Raw genomic sequence first — 23,512 nt, forward strand, 5'->3', positions numbered from 1 at the left:
TACAAATCTATTGGTCCCTTGCCTTGCCATACAAAGTCACTTGCCTTGCCATACAACAATGAGGTCATCTATATAGCGACCATAATATACTTAAAAGTCTTTGAAAGGATTGTACAAATTGTAGATTAAATGTCTCCCACCATCATATGATTGGCATACGAGGGGGCTAATTTCTTTCCTATAGCCATACCTTGTTTTTGTAGGCATAATTTGTTATTGTATAGAAAATAGTTATGCTGTAGAAGAAAGTCAATAACTTCTAATATAAATGTTTGTAGTCGCATGGAGTAATTGCTATACTTCTTCAGATGTAGTCTACAGCTAATAAACCCATATGGTGGGAGATACTAGTGTACAGGGAAACAACATCCACGGAAGCCCAAGCAAAAGATCTTTCCATTTTAAAACAGATAAATGATCTTTAAAGGGCAACTAAAGTCTAAAATAGAATAATGTTAGAAATGCTGTATTATGTATACTAAATATAAACATGAACTTACTGCACCAGCAGCCTAATAAAACAAATGATTTATGCTTTCAAAGTTGGCACAGGGGGCTGTCATCTTGTAACTTTGTTAGACATTTCTGCAATATCAAGACTCGCACATGCTCAGTGTGGTCTGGGCTTCAGTTGGGAGGTTAAGCTTAGGGATCGTCATAAATTATCAAAACAGCACAAGTCAAATAATATCTGCCATAGAAGCCAATACAGCAAGACTGATTAATAATCATAATATAGAGACTGCACTGGGTCTCTGGATACAAATCTCTACAGGGAATCCAACAATGCTGCTCGAGTTCTGGGAAGTAAGGTGGGGGGGCGCCATTTGAAAGTATGATTGTTTACCTGCACAGCAGTTGGGGACCATCTGACAATTCCTATCAACAGCAGTAAAAGAAGGGGGAATTGCACTGCATACAGTCAGGTTTATGATAAAAACTGTAGACATCTTTAAACTTAAGTATATTGGAGAAAGATTTCTTTTTCATTAAAGAAAGTAAAAATGGGATTTTATATTTTTGCCTTTACATGCCCTTTAATGTGTTTGCTATCCCGAATATAACTGGGTAGACGAAACACAAGAGGTTGTAGATAAATATCCACTAATTGAACTAGTGGTTCCCCCAAGGAGCCAATCCCTGATATTATGGGGCGTCCTACCTGGGGATGTGTATCCTTATGCACCTTGGGTAAATGATAAAAAATTGGAATAGTCAGATGTTGTAATTTTAGAAATTCAAATTGTCTATCATTAAGAAGATTATATGCTCTTGCTTTGTCTACTAGTGCAAACAATTGATTTTAAAACTGCTGAGTAGGATTATAGGGCAGGCATTAATAAGATTTAGGGGTTCATTTATCAAAGTCCGAATTTATCTCAATATTTTCTGCTACAAACTCCGATCAAATCCGTTCTGTTTTTTTACGCTTATTTATTATTACATTTTAGTGAAAATTTGTTTTGGGGGAAAAAAAAACAGATTTTCACGATTTTTTGGGATTCTTTCATGAATTTCAAAATTTTTTGCGAATTTTCACCCGAAAACTTGGTAAACTTCGGGGTATTGCATGAAACCCAGCACACATCAAAAAATCATTGGGACTTCTCCCATTGACTTATATGCATCCTCGATAGGCCTGAGATGCCGGATTTTCAGATTCAGACTTTTCCATCCTCAGGGTTTAATAAATTCTGAAAAATTTGTGAATTTTTAAAAGTCTGATTTTTGCATTTGGAGTTTAGTAAATAACCCCCATAGTGTCGAAGAGTTGGCGTATGGCTTCCTTACGGTAGTCCTCAAAATTGAATATTACACCCATTCCCCCCTTTTCAGGGGATCCAACCACAATAGATGTATTATTTTCAATGTTTTTAAGGCCTGCTTTTCTTTAAATGTTACATTTTGGGTATGCTGATTTGATGGTGTCTTTGCATATAAACACCTCAAATCTTTATCTAGGCTTCTTTGGTAAACAGAATAAAAATCTGACCTAGTTAGTAAAGTTGGGAGGGAGGAACCGGTATGCCAACTCTAACCACTAGGTCATTTTGTTCACATTGTAATGATTCTAAGATTTTTAGCATGCAAACATCAGAAAAATCAGTTAGTGTGCTTTCAGTTCTTTTTATATTAACAGTGACACCCTCACTCTCTGAGTGGTTGAGAAAATGTTTCTTCAGCAAAAATTTATGAAGAAGAATTGACATCTGTTATAGTGTCTAAAAAGTCAAAGTCCTTGGTGGGGCAAAAAGACCAACCCTTTGAGATTACCTTAAGTTCATCTTCACTAACAGTTCATCTTGACAAATTTAATATTTCTCTTAGGCAGTATCTCTTGGTGGTTCGTGGAGGCTCCTCCTCCATTTTCTGACTTCCAATGGGATGTTGGTGACTGTGTTTCCAACTGTTGTATGATGTTCTTCGGTTCCTTCCGATGTTGCTTAAAAATGTTCCTGTGTGGATGGAAAAGGATTCTTCCCTGGAAAACAACTTCATTCATTTGGAAGATACATCTTGTCTGAGGAGAGACAGAAGAGGAAGAGGAGCACTACTCTGAACTATAGTCAGCACCTAAGTCACAAGAATCCGCTTCCATGCTAGAGAAGCTCATCTTTTTTGTTTGAAATTTGTTAGTTGTTTTTAGTATGGACCTAACCGGGGTACGGGTGGATCTTATAGCCCTTCTTTTATAATGAATGTCTGGAGATTTAGGACAGATATAAACTATGTCCGTGTCATAATCTGTTTTATCAGTAGTGTCTTATTGGATATATTTTCTGCCTCAAAACTTTTAATTCTTTTACTTAGGTTATGCATCTAATTGTGAGTATTCAATATGTGAAGTAAAGGAAAGTGCTTGCATCTGAAGTTGTATCAGGTCATGCTTAATTGTGTTATAAGTGCTTTTTGTATTTTCTAAGATCAGTATCATTAATCTAAGTAAACATTCTGTGAGAACTACATTCCATTCTACAATAAACTCTTTATCATTACGAGCATGAGTAGAAATGGGAGAAATGGGAAATTTCTTTATTCTAAGTCCCAGTGGAATCCTATAATTTGCTAGGTATTTCTCAAATGTTGCAATTTCACACACCATGTTTTAACCTCTTTATATGACAATTTTTCTAGGTGATTCAATAGCGTCTAAATGCTGCCATCTTATTTTTTAGAAGTATATGTAAAGACATTTTCAAGTTTTCGTGTCTTATCAATTATATTGGCTTCCAACCTATCTATAGGTGTGGAAGAAGGTGAAGAGTCTGACATAATTAAAGTTAATCAATTGACCACAAAATAACTATGTAAAAAGAGTTCACAAGCATCTTAGGCCTATATTCTGATATGTGTCACCATGAATCACAGTAAATATAAAAAAAATATATAAATAGAAAAGCTACTGTATTGAACTGACCAACAATAACTCAACTATAAAAAAATGAAATGAAAAAATTCAAACTGAATTTAAATACACATTTGGACCATTCCACTGCTTTTTGGGGTACTTAAAATGTATGTACGATACCATGGATGTTAGCTATATGTTAATCAGGTATTGCACATGGATTTTGTGTGTGTACCATATCATAGATGTTGGCTAACTAAGTGTTTCACATGAATGTGACTTATAGGTTATGTTTAACTTAGACAATAAAGAGCATTTTACACCTGTGCAAATCACCTGATTAAACAAGTGTCCAGCAGAGACCTTTTCAATTAAGGATACTCCTAACACACTACCATTTATATTATTTCTGCCAGAGTGCATAATCTTTATCAACATTGAACCTCATTTTCCAGTTTTCTGCCTAGTTTTACAATTTAGTCAAATTGTAAGTGGCAGCATCCTGCATGGAACTTATCGTTCTGCACATTTTAGTATCATCAGCAAAAATAGAAACTATACTTTCAACTAATAAACTAGTTAAAAAGCAAAGGATAGTGGACAGACCCCTGCTGTATTCTACCAACTAAACTGGTTCAATTTACCACCACTCTTTGTAATCTATCCTTCGGCCAGTTCTCTGGTCAAGCACAAATACTATGTTTCAGGCCATTATTACTTAATTCAACCTACTGTGTGGTGCCATAGCATATGCTTTAGCAAGTCTAAGTAGATCACATCCACTGCAATCCCAGAGTTGAGGTTCCTGCTCACCTTCTTATAAAAAGCAATTGAATTATTCTGGCAACTTGATTACGTTACCTTGGGTATTAATGCTTTACTTATGCGCTGTAATTATCTCAATGTCTTAAATTCACACGTGTAAACATGCTTTGTACAGTATTCTGTGACATTGTTCACTTTTATGCTGGTATGCTAATAAAAATGCCAGAATTTTTAAAAAAAGATCTGTTATGCATAAAACCATGCTGGCACACACTCATAGAATTGTAATTTGAAATGTAGTCAAATATTTTAACCCTTATTACCCGTTCCAAAAGCTTTCCCTACATCTGATGTCAGACTAACAGGCTTATAGTTTTGAGGCTGAGAACAGGATCCCTTTTTGTATAGCACCACATCTGTAATTTGCCGTTCTCTTGGCACCATGCCAGACCGCAATAAATCCTGAAAAATTAAGCTAAGCTCATTTAGTACCCTGGTATGAAATTTACATGTTCAAGTCTCTTTTGAATTACCTCTTGAGTGACCCATGCATCGGTGGTTATATTACTAGACCTTTTAAAACAGAAACCTTCATTAGCAGGTTTCTCCGTTGTAAAGATGAAAATAACATTTCAGAATCTCTGCTTTGTCCCCGTTGTCATTGACTGGCCCCCCTCTGATAAATGGGGTCCCACCCCATCCAGCTTAAATTTTTCAGCTTTAATTTTTTACTATTTACATATTTAAGAAATAATTTGGATTCATTTTATTCTTCACTGTATTACCCTTTTCCATCTATATATCTGTCTACAATTTTTGTTATTCTCTGAAATGTGATCTCAAAGGAGACCATTTTACGATCACTATTCCTTAAATGCTCAGTCACGCAAATGCTAGAGATGAGTTCGGTATTATAAGTTATTACCAGGTCCAAAAGAGAATCATTTTTAGTAGGTTCTTGAACTAGCTGAATAAAAAGGCTGTCATTTAGCTTAACAACCCCATTACTCTATTCAATGTCTGGAGTAATGTCCATATGTAATAGTAGCTGGGCTTCATTTCCGTCACTTAGCATACACCAATGATAATTTTCTGTGTATCCTATTGCCCAGCAAGAATCTCTACCCAAAGGAATTCTACACATTCCCCAGTGCCATCCTTGGTAATTCTTTAGAAAATGGCACTAATTCAGCCTTTACTAAAGACCCTCAGGTGTATAATGTTTTTATCTGCAAGGTCACTCCACGAAATGTGATAAAACTGCTGGCTTTGTTTGAATGACATGTAGGGGCATATTTAGGACAGCATGGTTTTGGGGGCCTATTTTTCCCGTCTTTTGTTTTTGTTTTTTTTTTTTTGTTTAGAACAGAAAATATGTACTGGCAAACAGAAGGAAGCTATTAGAAGAGGCAACATGTAACTGGTGCCACATAAAATTGGTCATGATGTGCTATAGTGTAACCGTTCCATTTTAGCTATGGCTGTAGCATACATTCCTTCTTCCGGCTACTGCAGAACTGCTGGTAATTTCATCCCAGATTTAGAAAATTAACCAGTAATCATCACAGTTGCTGAGCGGGCCAGTTATACATGTCTGTGAAGACAGATAACAGGCAGTCAGACACGTGCTATGTTCTCTTATTCACTTGCCACACAGCCCACATTTTACTGTGTATTGACAAAAAGGGGTATATTTATTATGCTGTGCAAAACTAAATTTGCAAAAAAAGCTATGTAATTTTACACCATGCAAACACCAGATTTACCGCCGTTATTTTACATTGTTTCCGGCTGAAGAAACTCTTAAGATAAAACACATACAAATTTTAAATTTTTTACATGGCCTGGCATTGTGTGTTGTATTATCCCACTGATTTTTTAAACACAGCATAATAAATATGCCACAAAGGGCTATGTTGCTCATAGCAGCCAATCAGATCTTTGCTTTTGTTTTCTAACTGTTGAAATCTAATAGGTTGCTCTAGGCAACATCACCGGTAATGCTTCACTTGACTTTTTACATAGCATAATAATTAGGCCTTCAATTGTTGGCTGCTGCTCATACAGTCCCCCACATGCCTGTTACAGAAAGACTACTATTTGCATCCTTCCCCCTAGGAGAACTGGAAAATTCTGAGGGATTTTAAACCCTCAGAAAGAAATGTAAAACATTAACAATCTATGCCATGTTCCAGGATGCTTTAAAAGCCCAGTTTCCTTACTGCTGGCTGTGGGTGCATTAGATTTTTAAACTGACATCCCCCCTGTATTAGCTAGGATTGGTTCTTTACTCCATATGGATAGTTCTTGATGGACCCATAAATAATTATCTTTATAGTTGTATTTTTCTCAAATCTTTCTAAAAAATTATACTTTAGAAACAATAGTAAGACAGACCCTTTGAATGAACCAACTGAAAGGACAGCAACGTTTTCAAAATCTGCCAAAACTAAATTTTTTGCAGTGATTATATAAATATTCGGTTAAAATAAATCTTGAGCAGTTACTTGTCCCTAATAATGAATTTGAAGTACATAAAATAACGACATTGAAAAATCTCAGACAACAGTTTCAGGGGCAGATTTATTAAGGTTCGAATGGTGAATTCAAAATTTTCATATTTTTGTGTCAAAACTCACAAATTCGAATTTAAAAGCACCAATTCGAATGTAAATTCAAATGTGAGATTTATCACATCTCGACCATGGAAACAGTTCTAATTTGACCACCTAAAACCTGCCGAATTAATTTACAAGTCAATGTCAGAAGTCCATTGAACCATTTAAATACGTTAATAGCCTTCCTGACATTCAAGTTTTTTTCTGAGGAAAATTAGAGTTTCGTTCATATTCAATTCTAATACAAAACAAATTTTCCCATTAGATCGAATTTTAGACGTTTATATTTTTTCATAAATAATCTTCTATTCGAGTTGTGAGTACAATCGAATTTATAAGAGTAAAAAAAAAATTCACATCAATTCAAAATTCAACCTTTGATATATAGCCACCTTGCTGTAGGCTTTACTTTGAAGTCTTCAAATATCCATACCCTTATTCTTTGCCCAGCATTTAAGAATAAGATACAAAAACAGATGATGTTGGGACGATGGGATATCTCTGATATGAGGCACTGTAAGCAACAACTAGAATTACTGCATGCCATCAGTACTTTTGATTCTCTTACTCTTCATTTTTAGGGGTTAATTATCAAAAGTCGAGTTGTGTTTTCCATGAGAAATTTTCGAGGTTATTTTTTGGTAAAAAATTGAATTGAAAATTGAATATGAATTAGAGCTCACTCAAATAACCGATTTCAGCACAAACAAAATCTAACAATATAACTGCCCTTTGCACAAATTCTACATGTAGAGAGACATCATGTCTGGTGATCTTAATAGAATGAGCTCTAATACATCGTCTAGGCAAAAGGAGCCCCCCTATAAGATATATTGGATCTAACTTTCAATTAATATCTGGAAACCAACTCCTGCATGAAGAGAGAATGAGGAGAAACAGATGCTGAGAAAGGGATAGTGAAGATAAACTTCTTATTTCAGTATGCTGAAGCTTATATTAACTTTTTATTTTTTGTTATAGTTCCCTTTTAAATTAGAAACCATCCGAGTTGTGAGTTCATGAGGTTTAAAAAGCACACATAGCTCTAAAATTCTACCTTTGATAAATAACCTCCTTAAAGAGCAACAATGATATATAAGAGCTACTCATTGCTTCTACTTATCTCTACTCTGTTCCTGTTTACACACGTATATTTTTGACAATTCATTTTACATTTGTACATGCAAATGATTGGTTAAATAGATTGGTTGAAAAAACAGTGGGCAATACTTATTCTTCCGGGTGAATCACATTTTCTGTGTAATCATGCAACTTCAACACTTCATTCGCATTATCATTCATTTGTAATGGATGCTAGAATATATTTAATTTCCACTGTATTTGTTTAAATTTGTTAAAATGCTGCAACAATAAATGCATTATAATCAGAGCACATTCATTTTATATTCAGAATGTGAAATGTAGAATCTGTAAATCACAGAAAAAAAGGCTGGTTACCTGAATGACAAGAATCCATCCTTAAGGTCAGAGTGATATTGTCCTAAGCCTTAGTATATTTTTATCATTCTGTAGTATACACTTACCTGTCTATAGTTTTAAGCAATATTAGAATCCCTGGTGTAATTGATTAGGGGTCTGTGCTATAGAAACCCAGCTATTTTCCTTTTAAATCCTATAATACAGCTCTTAAATCCTGTAATTCACCAATAAATCCTATAATTCACACTCCATGTGCTGTGATTGAAATGGAACAACCTATACTATAAATACACCTCTCTGTTTCAGCAAAGATAACAAATTAAATCGCAAAAGATAACAAATTACAAATTCTTTAACATAAATATGCCTACTGTTTGTATATTCTAACTCATATAATACATACATCTTCCCATTGCTATAAAGACTGTTTCCTCTCATGCTTCTGTCATCCCAGTCAGTGTGTGCTCTCAGTTTTATTCAGGGGGATAATATCAGTAATTGAGATTTACACATAGGGGTTGCATTTTACCTTTAGATTAAAAGGACAGCACCAAGTGGAGAACTATAAGGAGATTTTAAAATCTTCACGTGGCAAACAATTTCATTTTACAGAATGACATTGTGAAGGACAAATTCACAGTGATATATTTAAGATATATTTATATATAAGTCTGAAATAACAAGGTCAGTTTTTCTTCTATTCAGTTTGTTAAATACACATCAGAATCAATGTCAGTACAAAACAAAATGAAATACCCCAAAGAGCTGCTCCTGTGACATTACAATAAAAACAAAAACAAAAAAGAACAATGTTTTCTAAAGGTATACTGTGACTTTTTTTTATTAAGTAAAGGTTATCACAGGGGCTCTTCTGGGTCTAAGACAGCAGATTATCACAGTGGTAGACGGTACAGTTTCACTCTCTCTGACTTTAACTTTTAATCACTTCTAAAAATCCAATATGAATGAATAGAAAGTGTGTGAGTTTTTCTATAGTATTTAATCTTTCTTTCTTTCTTTCTTTCTTTCTTTCTTTCTTTCTTTCTTTCTTTCTTTCTCTTTCTTTCTTTCTCTTTCTTTAGTGACCCTTTGCTTTCTCTTTTCCTGTGGAACAGCAATAATACTGACATGCCCAAATCAGACTGTTAAACCAAAGTTGCTAAAAGAACAGTGATTAAGATAAGAAAGCTATTGCAGGATCATTAAAACAATGCTGAACCATGAAAATCTGGCGGATATCATTCCACTCTAGGGAAGCAGGGTTGCACATTTAATACAGAGTGTCAGCTCAAACATCAGTTTGAGATGCATTTGGATTTAAATGGGGCATCTCTCCTAAGATCAAAGTGTGCTAAAAGAACAAGAATTTTTAATAGGTTAAATACAGGTGACTGACTAAATTGTTAATCGAATCAGACAAGCTTAAGTGGTTTTAAAGATTTTTTTTTTATACTTTTAATGTTTCTATGGTAACCAAAAGCTTTATCCAGTTTCTTTCATGGAATGGCTGTTCTGTGATGCACATGTCCTCAAGGACTTCAAATATGCTAAGATTTCTGAATTTGCAATTGATACTAAATTAGCATTACATTTGATAACACATTTAAGCAAGACTGTTTCTTTGGTAAGAGATGCACTGAAATAAATCTAGGGACACTGTTTTGATGTTTCCAGTTTATAACAGTGCATAATGAAAGCAACCATATTTAGATAGAGACTGTAAACTAGATACCGGTGTGGGATCCCTTATTCGGAAACCCATTATCCATAAAGCTCCGGATGACTGGAAGGCCATCTCCCATAGAGTCCATTTTAATCATATCATTCATTTTAAAAACATGATTTGCTTTTTCTCTGTTATAATAACACAGTACCATGTACTTGATCCCATCTAATATATAATTAAACCTTAATAGAGGCACCTCCTTTATTATCTATTTCATGCTTTTATTACCTTCTCTTGTGTCTTTCAGCATTGTCCTTTTCTGGATGGGGCCTAAGGCTAAAACACACAGGTTGTATTCTCAGCTGGCATGTTGCTGCCTTACAACCTCTGTTATGTATGTGCACAGGATCAGCTTGTGTGTGCTGATGCCTTTCAGTGTACACACACATACCATTGGTTCCATTAGTCTTATAGGGTAAGCTATACCCATTATATACAGCACTGTATATTATACAGCACTGGCATGCTAAACAGTGCTTTACATAGAGACCCTGTTCCTTCGAAGCTTACAGTCATCTTGCAGTAGAGAGCTAGAGGATGCAGTAGCATAGTTTTACAGAAGGGTTCAAATCCCTTTGAAATGTGATTAGCTTTAAGGTATGTTACAGTATGTCACAATACCAACCATCCCTTATCGGTAAATCCCCAGGTCCCAAGCATCTTAGATAAAGATTGTATATCACAAATAAGATTTTTTTACAAACATCTGAACCATAACTGTGATTATGGTCATGATAGGTCTGATTTGTGAGGCTTGATTGCTGTGATATGAATGACCACATCTAAATACATTTTAAAATTATTTTGTTAGTGGGATAGCTCCCGGCTGCAGAGAAACAAGCTTTTGCTGTTGTACCAGGCTGCCACCTGGATTGAACAGCAGAGGGCGCTCTTGGGACATTTCATGATGCTAGAACTGCTAATATCAGGAAATCTTAAAACAAATGTAAGGTTCAGAAGCAGTCATACTTTAGGCTATATGTCCTATATTCAAAGGTGCAAATAATTTGCAGGTTGATTAAATCCACAGTAACCAGTGAGAACTGAGTAGCAGTTACTTGTCAATACTACTCCACTGCATATAGCTAACCTCCCCAGGCAAATGCTTACCTGGCATAGCAGTACTTTAGAAAGAAATAAGAGGCAATAAGGGAAAGCACTATAACAATAGATGCAGGCAAAGGGGTACCGTTTTAAAAAGTACAGCATTTACTCCAGTTCTAGTAATCTGTTACAGCCAATCAGCAGGTAGAATTTAATGATTGGATACAAGCAGAGGGTTACAAGATCTGATGCAAATTTTACATTATGCTTCAAGAGAGTAAGAGCTGTAGAAGACTTGTGGGGTTGACATTGGCACTGACTGACTTGGGGCCTATTCATTTGATATAATCTCCCCCCAATATAGATCAGCCTTAAAAAGAATATAAAAAAGCACTCTTAAAGCAATTCTTTCTGACACAAAAGATCTTAATGTCAGAATAGACATGAGACATGTTCATTAAAATGCTATCATTACTAATCTCCTAGCAACGCCAGGCCAGCTTCCCCACAACGTCTTTGGGTTTTCTCGACTCGCACATCACTAGTGTATACATATTTTATTATTGATACTTAGCTACAATGGCATATAAAGTAATAGAAATAGAAATAATTTTCTAGGTTACAGGAAAGGTTGCAGGTTCATGTGTATTGCATGGCACAAGGAGCTTTGATGTTTATATACCATGTAATATCAGCTGCACCGTGTGGCATATCAGAAAAAAGAAGAAGAAAGAAGAAAAATGATAATTCAGGATATCAGGATTATTACCCAAGGCCACACATTTTTTTTGTAGTTCTGAGTTGCTTTCATACATAAACCCTACAACTGTCTGAACGTGTAAATTCTTGTGCACATTTAGATCATCATAGAGATTAAAAATTATACAGATGAACAATACTCAAAATCTGTTGATCACATTATGACAAACTGCACATTTGGGGGGAGTATTTTCTAAGACTCTAATCTATCAAAAAATCTGATAGAAAAAGTCGTTGCGGGAAAAAGTTGTGACAGAATAGTTTTTAATTTGATGCTCAAAAAACAAGTCTTTTTTGGATTATCGAAGGAAAACCAGCCTGAAGATCATGAGGCTAGAAACAGCTTCAGATTATAAAAGGGACATCTGCCACTGACTTTTTACATTACTTATGGGGTTATTTACTAAACTCCTAATGCAAAAATCACGAAAAATGATTTTTTTTTATAATGTTTTTTTAAAAAATCACGAATTTATCGGAATTTATTAAACCCAGAGGATGGAAAAGACAGAACCGGAAAATCCGGCATTTCAGTCCTGTCAAGGTTGCATATAAGTCAGTGAGAGAAGTCCCAAAGATTTTTTGGTGTTCGCTGGGTTTCTGGCAATACCCAACATTTTTGGAACTTTCGGGCAAAATTCGGAGTTTCCGGGTGAAAAAATCGTGAAAATCAGATGAAAGATCCGAAAAAATTGTGAAAATCTGATTTTTCATGATTTTTTCTCGCAAACAAAATTTTTGGGAAAGTGTATTAATAAATATGCCCAAAAAACCTGTGCAGATTTGGTCAGAGTTTTTTTAAGAAAATATTGAGATAAATTCGGACTTTGATAAATAACCCCCATAGAGTATTTTTGCATTTTCAGCAGCTTTGGAAAAAGAGAGTTGGATTTATTAATAATACAAGTAACTTTTTGCTGAGACTTTTTGTATTGTGATATTTAACCATAATTTCTCAAGATACAGGAGTAAGGAATTAACTCACCAGCAGTGAAATATGATCTGGGTGATGATGCCCCAAACCCTTAACTTAGGGAAACCATCCAAACAATGCACAGCTGGCATAGGAGCTAAAATAAAATGCAACACACATCGTAAAATTCAAAATGGCAGACCATATCATACGTAAAAGTACATTAGCTATGAAGGCTTTTATTCATTGTAGCTTTTTGGCTGATTTGTCAATGTTATAATATTTTTCTAACACTATACCATTTAGAAGCTGTCAAGGCCATGTAGAATCAATGGGAGCTGTCCAATATTGTACAATATTTAGTTACTTCAAGATTTTACTGTTTTTTGGATTTTAAGCATTTATTTTCACACAAAAATAATAATAATTATAATAAAGCAATTCAAATTGGTCAGCTTAGTCAGGTGTCTAAATCATTTGCTGCTATGGCCTTACTATGAAAGTACCAGCTGTAAATTGACTTATAATATGAATCAAACTAGACCCTTTGAATACTGGTAGCATCTGGAGTAATTTGGTGGTGTAAGCTGATAGTATGGCATGATCTGGTGATGAACCCTGGGACAGCACTTTAAGACTGTATTTTTAATTTATAAAGAATAATAAAGGGCTGCCATTATGTTACTTATGTTATAGTAGATGGAACAAGTAGAAAGACTTTACTATTTCTCTACTTTCATACTGACTACTATCAACAAAAGTGTGTGACCTATATTCAAGGAGAAAGACTGTAAAAGCTACGCTGGTGAAGAGGGTACATATATAAACGCAGTATGTATGTATATGCTAACTGCAGGAAAATACACAGAAGGGTTGAACTTGATGGACATTAAGTACCAGGCACTGATTAATTATTATAGAGCAAAAGGAAATCATTTAAATAAAAATGTATTATTTGCCTGAAAGGGTCTTTATGGGAGACGGCCTTCTGTAATTCTGGATAACTGGTTTCCAGATAAGTGATTCCATATCTGTATCTTTCTTTTTCCATTGCGGTCTATGGAAGCAAATACAGCCATTCATTTCCAGAGATAATGGATGAACTGGGAATGCAGAGTAGTGCTTTAGATAAAGCTATTGAACTAAGGGGCCAGAAAAGACCACAAAACTACTGTCACAGCACAATTTTAAATGCATCGCTACATTTTCAGTACCGGGTAAAAAGAAGTTCTGGATGTATGTATGCATCAGCAGCAAGCCAGCACATATATATTTATAGCCTGACACTTGTTACTCATTAATTGCACTGCAAAACTCCAGTCCATTGAAAATGGAAAGGGTAAGACAGAACATATGTTCATCTTTATGTTTTCTTCGAATGACTCTGATTAGCCATTTAAACATGCAATTTATGTTGCTTGTTGTTGCTTAAAGCTTTAAAATGGTTATATTCTTTTTATGTATGCTAAAATATTTAATTTATTATTAAGACCATGTGGAAATGGGCATCCGAGTAAACCATGTGTTGATTTAAAGCAGGTTGGGTTACATTAAAAGAAAAAAGGATTTCACTGTAAGAGGAAAGAGAAAAATAGAGTCATAAATGAGATGCCTATGTGTATGTCCATGGTTTCTTAGAGTTAATTGCCAGCATATGTTTTATCTGTAAAATAGCTTTTAATAAAAGCTTTTTAACAATATCTTCCTTCAGATTTTCTTCTACGAGGACAGGAACTTCCAAGGCCGCTGCTATGAGTGCAGCTCAGAATGTTCTGACCTGTCCTCTTACTTCAATCGCTGCAACTCTATCAGGGTGGAGAATGGCAACTGGATCCTGTATGAGCAGCCCAGTTACAGGGGACACCAGTATTATCTGTGGAAAGGAGAATATCCAGACTTTCAGAGATGGATGGGCTTCAATGACTACATCAAGTCCTGTCGCTTTATTCCCAATGTAAGTATTTTCATAATTGTGTTTTAACATTGCAAGTATTGCTGGTGTATAAGTAATACTTTTATATGTTTAGTACAAGGAGATCTCCAATGTAACATGAAGAAAAGTATATATATATAATGCATTATCTAATGTGTTAGTAGTACTGAAGTCTATTTTGCAAGAGCACAGGGGTATGTATTTAGAGTAAAATCTCCCTAAACCAATCCACTGCCATATTTACTTTACTATTTTTACTTATTTACATATTTAACTTTGTTTAAAGCACCATGGCCAATATAAAATGAGAATCTATGAAAGAGGAGATTTCCAAGGGAAGATGATGGAGTTCTCTGATGACTGCCCCAATACTTATGATCGATTCAGTTTCCGTGACATTCACTCCTGCAATGTGTCTGATGGCCACTGGATGTTCTATGAGGAACCCAACTACAGGGGACGTCAGTACTACCTGAGACCTGGAGAATACAGGAGATTCAGTGACTGGGGAGCCTCAACTGCCAGAATTGGATCCTTCCGAAGAGTCCATCATATGTTTTAAATAAATGACACAAATGAATAAAATGGAAATATGCTGGTTTGTTGTTTATTTACTGTTCTTTAGCATATTCTGGACATGCTGGGGTTATGAGCAAAGCCATGAATCCTTGTTTTTTTATAATAGGGAGTACATTAGTCACCATATATTCCCCACTCGCTTTGACTCTACTCAATATACTCAGTTTTCAGTGTTCCTAGAAAACATCATTTCATATTGTCCTCCCTATTTTGCTTTGCCTTATTGCTGAAAGATTTGTTTTTACAAGTCTGGAATTGTATGATAGAAGAAGAAATGGTTAGACAAATATTCTTATTCTTGCTGAGTATTTCTATTTATTTACAGGTATTATTGTCCATCTTTTGTTGCCAGTGATTTCCTAAGGAGGAATCATATTGCACATAAAAGTTTGTCTATTTGGTTACTTATGGTAAACCTGAGGTATTACTAACTACCAAAAGTCTGCATAATAGCTAGCTTCATTGCTGTAGAGATGGCCCAAGAAAATGGGTTTGCATTCTCATAAAACTTATAAGAACCCATGGTACTGAAATTGATTATTTGGAACTTTATTTATTGAGTTTTCGTTATGGCAGAGCACAGACAGCCAGCATTTGATTTCTTGATATTGGACAATCATTGACAAGAGGTAAAAATAACTTTTTTGTGCACTAGCTAAATTCTGTACATGGTATCCCACTGATAGGGTAAGCTATCAGACCCCTTCTTTAAAGCCTGCTTACGTCACTACCCTGCCCCTCACTCTAAACCACCAATCTGCCACCAGCAACTAGGAGGGGCTTGGCTACCTCCGGCTCTGTCATGCCCTTACTTCCCTATGCTACACAGCGTGTCATCGGGTTACTTGACAGAGGCAACGTCGGTGCTTGCCTATCCCTTGTTAAATAAACCACCCCGCCCCATTTCCCAACAACCCCCCTTTAATAACTTACACCACACTTTGGATGAAAAGGCCGCAAAACATTTTATTAAAACAATTGACAATTTTAGTGCTAACACACTATAAGAATATTATCATGTCATAAACATAGCAAATCTTAACAAGTAAATTTGTGTAACAAACAATTAACTCCTTAACAACATCTACAGTAACAATAGTATAACTGTGCAACACATCAGCACTGCCAGCTGTCATACTAGCCTGGAACCGACCTACTACAAAACCAAATTCACGACCTGGGTTATTTAGTTACCCCTGAGGTGCCAGGCCTTCCAGCCACCCAATTAACCCTGCAACTCCCGTACTAACCAGCTCTTGGTTCCTGTACTCAGCCACCTGCTTCAGTAAATGTAAAAGTTCTACAGGGGACGGTGGGTGGGCATTTTCTTGTGCTGCAAAATGACGTGGGAAGCGGGAAGCTATCAGACACCCTCTTTAAAGCCTGCTTACATCACTACCCTGCCCCTCATTCTAAACCATCAATCCGCCACCAGCAACTAGGAGGGGCTTGGCTACCTCCGTCTCTGTCATGCCCCTACTTCCCTATGCTACGCAGCGTGTCATCGGGTTACTTTCCCCTTCCTGATTGTGGATTTATGCCTTGATATCCAAGATTTTTATCTGTAGTGTGGTCTCCCCAGTAATATGTTCTAAAAAACCCTCTTTAGGTACAATATTGGTTACAGAATTAGCAGGGAAACATGCCCTTGATCTTCTACCAATGTAAGTTTGTGTCAGCTTAAGGGGTTCTCGGTTGTCACCAAAGTCCATCCCTATGGTATGATTGATGATATTCTTTAATATTCTTAACAAGGATATAGGACTATTCCAATGTTTTTGCAGGACACTGACCACATTATGACTTTCACCACTGTACTATGTAACAAATGGCATACGTGAATCACCCTCATTACATCTGGGTCTGACTTTCCTAATCCATTTTCCTTTTACCTGTCCAGAACATGCCTAGAATATCCCTGTACCAACAATCTACTATACATAACAAATAATAAAAAGTACAAATGTAGAATACATATAATATAACTGTTGTTTATGTCTCTCTGGTGGAATTACTAGTCTCATAATACAGGAAAACTGACTTATAGAATAGAATCTCTCATATGCACCAGATGGTAACTCTTGTAATGTAACAGCTGGGGGCCGATTCACTAAATTCGAGTGAAGGATTCGAAGTAAAAAAACTTCGAATTTCAAAGTATTTTTTGGGCTACTTCGACCATCAAATGGGCTACTTCGACCTTCGACTACGACTTCGAATCGAAGGATTCGAACTAAAAATCGTTCGACTATTCGACCATTCGACCATTCGATAGTCGAAGTACTGTCTCTTTAAAAAAAACTTCGACCCCCTACTTCGGCAGTTAAAAGCTACCAAAGTCAATGTTAGCCTATGGGGAAGGTCCCCATAGGCTTTCCTAAATTTTTTTGATCGAAGGATATTCCTTCGATCTTGGATTAAAATCCTTCGAATCGTTCGATTCTAAGGATTTAATCGTTCGATCAAAGGAATAATCCTTTGATCGTACGATCGCAGTTTTTGCGCTAAATCCTTCGACTTCGATATTCGAAGTCGAAGGATTTTAATTCCTAGTCGAATATCGAGGGTTAATTAACCCTCGATATTTGACCCATAGTGAATCAGCCCCTTAGTGATGGGTGAATCTGACCCGTTTCACTTTGCCAAAAACTTACAAAATGGCAAAAGAATTGCCAAATGCATTGAAGCTAATGGGCATTTTTTTGTGCAACAATTTTTCAAACCACACAACATTTTTAAAAACTATCCATTAGAGTCTATGAATCAGCCCCTTAGTGATGGGTGAATCTGACCCATTTCACTTTGCCAAAAATTTACAAAATGGCAAAAGAATTGCCAAATGCATTGAAGCTAATGGGCATTTTTTTGTGCAACAATTTTTCAAACCACACAACATTTTTAAAAACTATCCATTAGAGTCTATGGGCATTTTTTTAATTTAGCTCATCCCTAGTAACAACTGATTTCTATAAATTGGTTTGGAGTACAGTTCTGTGGTGAAGCCCCGTTTCTGTTTAATTACCTTCACATTCAGAAATTGTATGGACAAAGAAGCCATATATAAAGTATAATAAATATTACGGTGCGCCTCATTAATTCATTGCATGAAAGGGAATCCATGTCACTCCTCCATACCATGAACACATCATCAATGTTCTGCACTAAACCACATAGTGATGGTTATGAAGGGGCAACATTAGAGCCCATTTTGTACCCTAAGTTGTAATTAATATTTGTCTCTGAATCTGAAATAGGTTTATCTCTAATAATTTCCAGAAAAATGTAATTTAATTCTCGCTATAGAGCTTACTTGCCCTTGTGGCACAGGCCTGGATACTATCCTTATGTGGAATGGACATATATAGTGAGGACACATCAAAGTGCCAAAACACGAGATTCCTCCAATTCATCCACATAGACTGAATGTAACACAAGGTGGCACAAGGATCCTGTCCAACATTCCTGTTACATAGTTAGACAACTCCTTTCTGCATGACACATGCATTCCTGTAATGATCTGCAGAGCACATGTGAAGGAAATTATATACAACGGTGGACTTCCTCCACTTTAAATTTGTTTGGCCTGCTGCCCTATCACAGACGAAACAAGAGCACTATAGTACATAATAATAGTATAGAATAATAAATCATATTTTATCATAGATTTACTAAAGGACGAAGTTACTAACCCTAGTGACAATTTGCTAGCATTACCGCCCGCAGGGACATCACCAATTTACTGACGGGCGTAGGTGCCAATTCGATAGCGAAAGAGACAAGTGCTAGTGGTCATTCGCACTCTATCGCCAGACGACTTTTCGCTCTGGCGAATGGACTTACTTCGCAAATTCACTAAAATGCTGATTTTCATGAACGTTACCTATTTTGCCAGACTTGCCTTCGCCAGCTCATACCAGGCGAACTACAATGGAGTGCATAGATTTTCCTCATTCACTTACATCATATTCAGTGAATAGAAAATGCATCAAAGTTCAAAAAAACGCTGGCTGCAAAAGTCCTTAAAAATATTTTTTTTGTAACCAGTTTTCTCCATACATTTTCTAACATATGGAACATTAAATCACAGTGGGCTCATGTGTAGGGCATTATAACAACTCTGTTGTCTTTATTAATGTTCCCTGGTCATGTGTAATAAACAGTGTAAATATTTGCTGCAACATATAGCATAAAGAAGTTCATACAACTTATAATTTCCTGCCATGTGCAAATTAACCTGAGCGCAAGATCTTTAGCGAATTGCTTTGAAATGCTCACATTACCGAAGTCTCGCTATCGAAAAGTCGCCAGCATTCGACGCCCAGTACCAAACTCCGCATTTTAGTGAATTGCCATTGTCTGAGCGAATTTTCGCCTGGCAAAGTGTTGCGCTGGGTGCGAAGTGGACGCTGGCGACTTTTCCCGTTAGTAAATCTGCCCCTATGGGCGATGGCCATCCCGTAATCCACAGCTTTCTGGATAAGGGGTTTCCATATAATAGATACCATAGCTGTAACTTTTATTTGATGGTAACTAAGCTAATATCAATAATCCATGTTATTGTTAAAACACAATACAATCGTAGCTTTAGAAATTGCACACTAAAGACACAATATGGATAAACTGAATTAAATATTTTTTTTTAAAAAAAAAAGTGTACTTACTTGTTAAGAATGTGCTCTATGATCCACAGCAAACATATAAGCAAACAACTGCAGTTCTATCACACCCTAATTTAAGGGATAAATGTACAGTAAGTGTGTATTAAGGGAATACAGCACTGGGGCTAAACTATGCTGTAGTGTTAACCAGCTGCTAGAAGTACCCATGCTCAGTCTAACCTACATTTTAGAGTTGACCAGTTGCTAGAAATGATTTACAGCCATTGTCTACACACAGGGATTTTTTTTTCAAAACCCCCAAAAACTCTTGAATGTGATCTTAGTTATGAAAAAAGCAAAGACTTGATAGCTTAAAAATGGGAGGGGGGAACATCACATCTTATCCTACTCAAATAATTTGTTGATTAACTTTCAATATTTTCTTTCCAAAATTTATCAAAAAGTGGAAATCCAAACAATTGTTATGATAGATCCAGAACACGGTGGTTATTTGCTTTCTGCCTCTTTACAATGCTAGATGATGTGAATTGGTCACCCCTTTGTTCCTATTATAGGAATAATGGACACCATTCACATATTATGAATGACCTGGGAATGCTGGGTAGCAACTGAGGTAAAAGTTTGGAATACTAGTGTGAGTAAGCAAAGAAAAACAACTGTAACAGCAAACAATAAACAATACAAGACAAAGGGTCTTTAAATTCTCTTTAAAACTGTATACACATGTCAGCAATATAGGACATATATAAAGTCAGCCCCTCCATCCCTTCTACTGTACTGACATTTCCATCCATTCAAAATGGGAAAGGTAAGTCTGAATCGCAAAGTTATCAGGTAGCTTTGGATATTAGTGGAACTCTATCTTGAACCTTAGCCTTGTGTTGTAAACTTGCAAAGAGTCCAACGTAAAATAACAGAGATCAATAGAGGTACAGTATATTGAAGTATATGTTATGTTCGTATGCATGTACAGTATTTCTGTTGTTGTTTTCTTCCTGATTGCTAGGCTTTCAAAAGATATATGGTCATATTTCTATACTAGTAGTAACGCTGAATTCCTGACTTAAAAAATCTTTAATATATATATCAGAAATCCAATGTTGCTATAACAGATGCTAACAAATGACCAAAAACAAAAATATGGTACTGATACTGAGACTGGTCATATATAAATATATACAATATCTGAACAACACAATTAAAAATGGCACAAATCCTCTGACTGTATGTTTTTGTACCTGAACAACCACAGCAGAGAACAATATAAAATAAAAAATACCAAATTCTAGCACAATAATCTATTTAACCTTGTGTACATGGTTGGGATAGGCTGTAGTCCAGCTGATACTGTATGTTCATCTACATATATTTTATCTGCAAAAGACATTTTAACCTATAATATGTTCCTTCAGATTTTCTTCTACGAGGACAGGAACTTCCAAGGCCGCTGCTATGAGTGCAGCTCAGAATGTTCTGACCTGTCCTCTTACTTCAATCGCTGCAACTCTATCAGGGTGGAGAATGGCAACTGGATCCTGTATGAGCAGCCCAGTTACAGGGGACACCAGTATTATCTCTGGAAAGGAGAATATCCAGACTTTCAGAGATGGATGGGCTTCAATGACTACATCAAGTCCTGCCGTATGATTCCACATGTAAGTGTTTTTTAATTTTTTTTTTTCTGAATAGTTATATCCATTGACTGAATTGAAATGTTGTGTATTACTAATGGGATGGATATAATTGTGTAAGTCAATTTATCTCATAATAATGTTGGATAATGTTATTCTGAATACTGAGGATTTAAGTGCAAGGCACACTAATGTTATGATCCAGTAATTGTATTGTATTTTTTTTTTTTTTGGTATTTTCTTATTTGCAAACAAAGCAAGCTTAGTGAAAGGATTTGGATATACTGTAGACACTCCCATACAGGTTTTTCAGATGCTGGTGTGCTTCATCTTTAGCAAAGAGTGGTAGTTGTCAGGTGCTTCACATTACTAGCATTGTAAAATTATTACATTACTAGCAAATGTAAAATTGAATTAACTAACAGTGAGGAAATGAAAATCACGACTGACTTGGCATACATTATTGTCAGCTAATCTGAATCCTTAGACTTGAACTGGAAATACACAATTAAAATAATGCCTTCATCTTCAGTAAGTGCAATGTCATTACAATAATTAACTAAAACTAATTTATGGATACTGCTTTACTCTCTCAATATAAACCAAAACTCTATTAACTTATATCCTTGGTTGCTTATCTACTATCTCATCTTAGAGTTCTTGGAGTATATATGTAAACATTGTGAGTGCCCATTAATAATAAACAGTGCATAACCAAATGATTACTGTTATATCCAAAGTACTTAAATGTTGATCAGTTCCTCAAGGTTTTTACTTTGTTAGAGAACAAAGTCTGCTGAAATTATTAATGATAGCTGGTCACAACTGACAGCCAGATCTTTTATTGTACACCATGTATTGTATGTGCTTTTAATGCAGCAAGGTAATAAAGAAATCATTTTATTTATCTAAAAAATGAACCTAAATGAAAAAGAAGCTACGGTATTTTCCCTAGGCACGTGCCTACTCTGCCTACCCCTAGTTCCGGCCCTGCCCCCTTTGCTCATGTTTGTGTTTGTGATTACCTTTAAATATGCCCTCGGTTTCATACTGCACATCATATTGCTGCATATGACACATGGCTTTCACTTATGGAACATTTCTTAATATGACCACTTGTTGCACACAATGCCTGTTAACATATTACTATATTATCGTTTTGTAAAATGGCTGACCACTATGTGAAGGAAGAGGCTGGATCGTGGGTGTTTTCTGTCAGTAATGTGTTGCTGTTAGGGTTACCACCTTTTCTGGAAAAAAATACCGGCCTTCCTATATTTTTTTGGTTTTTACCTATAAATAACATTGCCTTCAAGCAACGTTTTTACCGGCCAGGCCAGTAAAAGACCGGACAGGTGGCAACCATAGTTGCTGTGCAGTGTATATACTACAGTTAGTATTAAATAAAGCATGTAAAGCAAATAAACATATACAGTATTAATATATTTCTTATATTCATTCACATTTGATTTTTTATTTTATCTTATGAAAATGTTATCTTTAAATATATCTCTTTATGTTCTGTGTAATGATTCTTGTTATATTTAATATATGCTATGTTGTTTCAAGCATCATGGTCAATATAAAATGAGAATCTATGAAAAAGGAGACTTCCAAGGGCAGATGATGGAGTTCTCTGATGACTGCCCCAATACTTATGATCGATTCAGTTTCCGTGACATTCACTCCTGCAATGTGTCTGATGGCCACTGGATGTTCTATGAGGAACCCAACTACAGGGGGCGTCAGTACTACCTGAGACCTGGAGAATACAGGAGATTCAGTGACTGGGGAGCCTCAAGTGCCAGAATTGGATCTTTCAGAAGAGTTTATCACAGATTTTAAATGATTTGAGGAAAATAACAATTAATATATGTTGCAATAAAAGTGGTAAACCATTAGTTGCTGGTGTGTTTTCTGTGGCTGTTCTAAAATACAAATTGGGGTATTTATTTGCACAATTTTGTTGAATCTACTGTGACTGATCAGCTTTGCTTTAAATGGAGTTTGCATATAAACAACAGGCTGCCCCTTTAAGGCTTGCATAAAACAAAATAAAATCCTACTAAAATCCTACTCCTGTCTGGCGACTAAGTAAACATAAGATTTAGCCTGTCAGCTATTCTGAACCTGACA

General features: G+C 35.8%; 2 protein-coding genes across 2 annotated transcripts; both read left to right on the plus strand.

Moving 5' to 3' along the window:
• Positions 1 to 9,670: 9,670 nt before the first annotated feature.
• On the plus strand, positions 9,671 to 15,114 carry LOC108695421 (gamma-crystallin-2). The gene is made up of 4 exons (XM_041584579.1): positions 9,671 to 9,796; positions 10,710 to 10,844; positions 14,302 to 14,568; positions 14,834 to 15,114. Exons 1-4 carry the CDS (start codon positions 9,671 to 9,673, stop codon positions 15,107 to 15,109), a joined length of 804 nt encoding a protein of 267 aa, XP_041440513.1. The 3' UTR covers positions 15,110 to 15,114.
• Positions 15,115 to 21,145: 6,031 nt separating this feature from the next.
• LOC108695428 (gamma-crystallin-2) lies at positions 21,146 to 23,236 on the plus strand. Its single transcript, XM_018223928.2, has 2 exons — positions 21,146 to 21,400; positions 22,946 to 23,236. Exons 1-2 carry the CDS (start codon positions 21,146 to 21,148, stop codon positions 23,219 to 23,221), a joined length of 531 nt encoding a protein of 176 aa, XP_018079417.2. The 3' UTR covers positions 23,222 to 23,236.
• Positions 23,237 to 23,512: the final 276 nt, after the last annotated feature.

This window comes from Xenopus laevis, chromosome 1L (assembly GCF_017654675.1).
Source record: "Xenopus laevis strain J_2021 chromosome 1L, Xenopus_laevis_v10.1, whole genome shotgun sequence".
In the NCBI taxonomy this organism is placed as follows: domain Eukaryota; kingdom Metazoa; phylum Chordata; class Amphibia; order Anura; family Pipidae; genus Xenopus; species Xenopus laevis.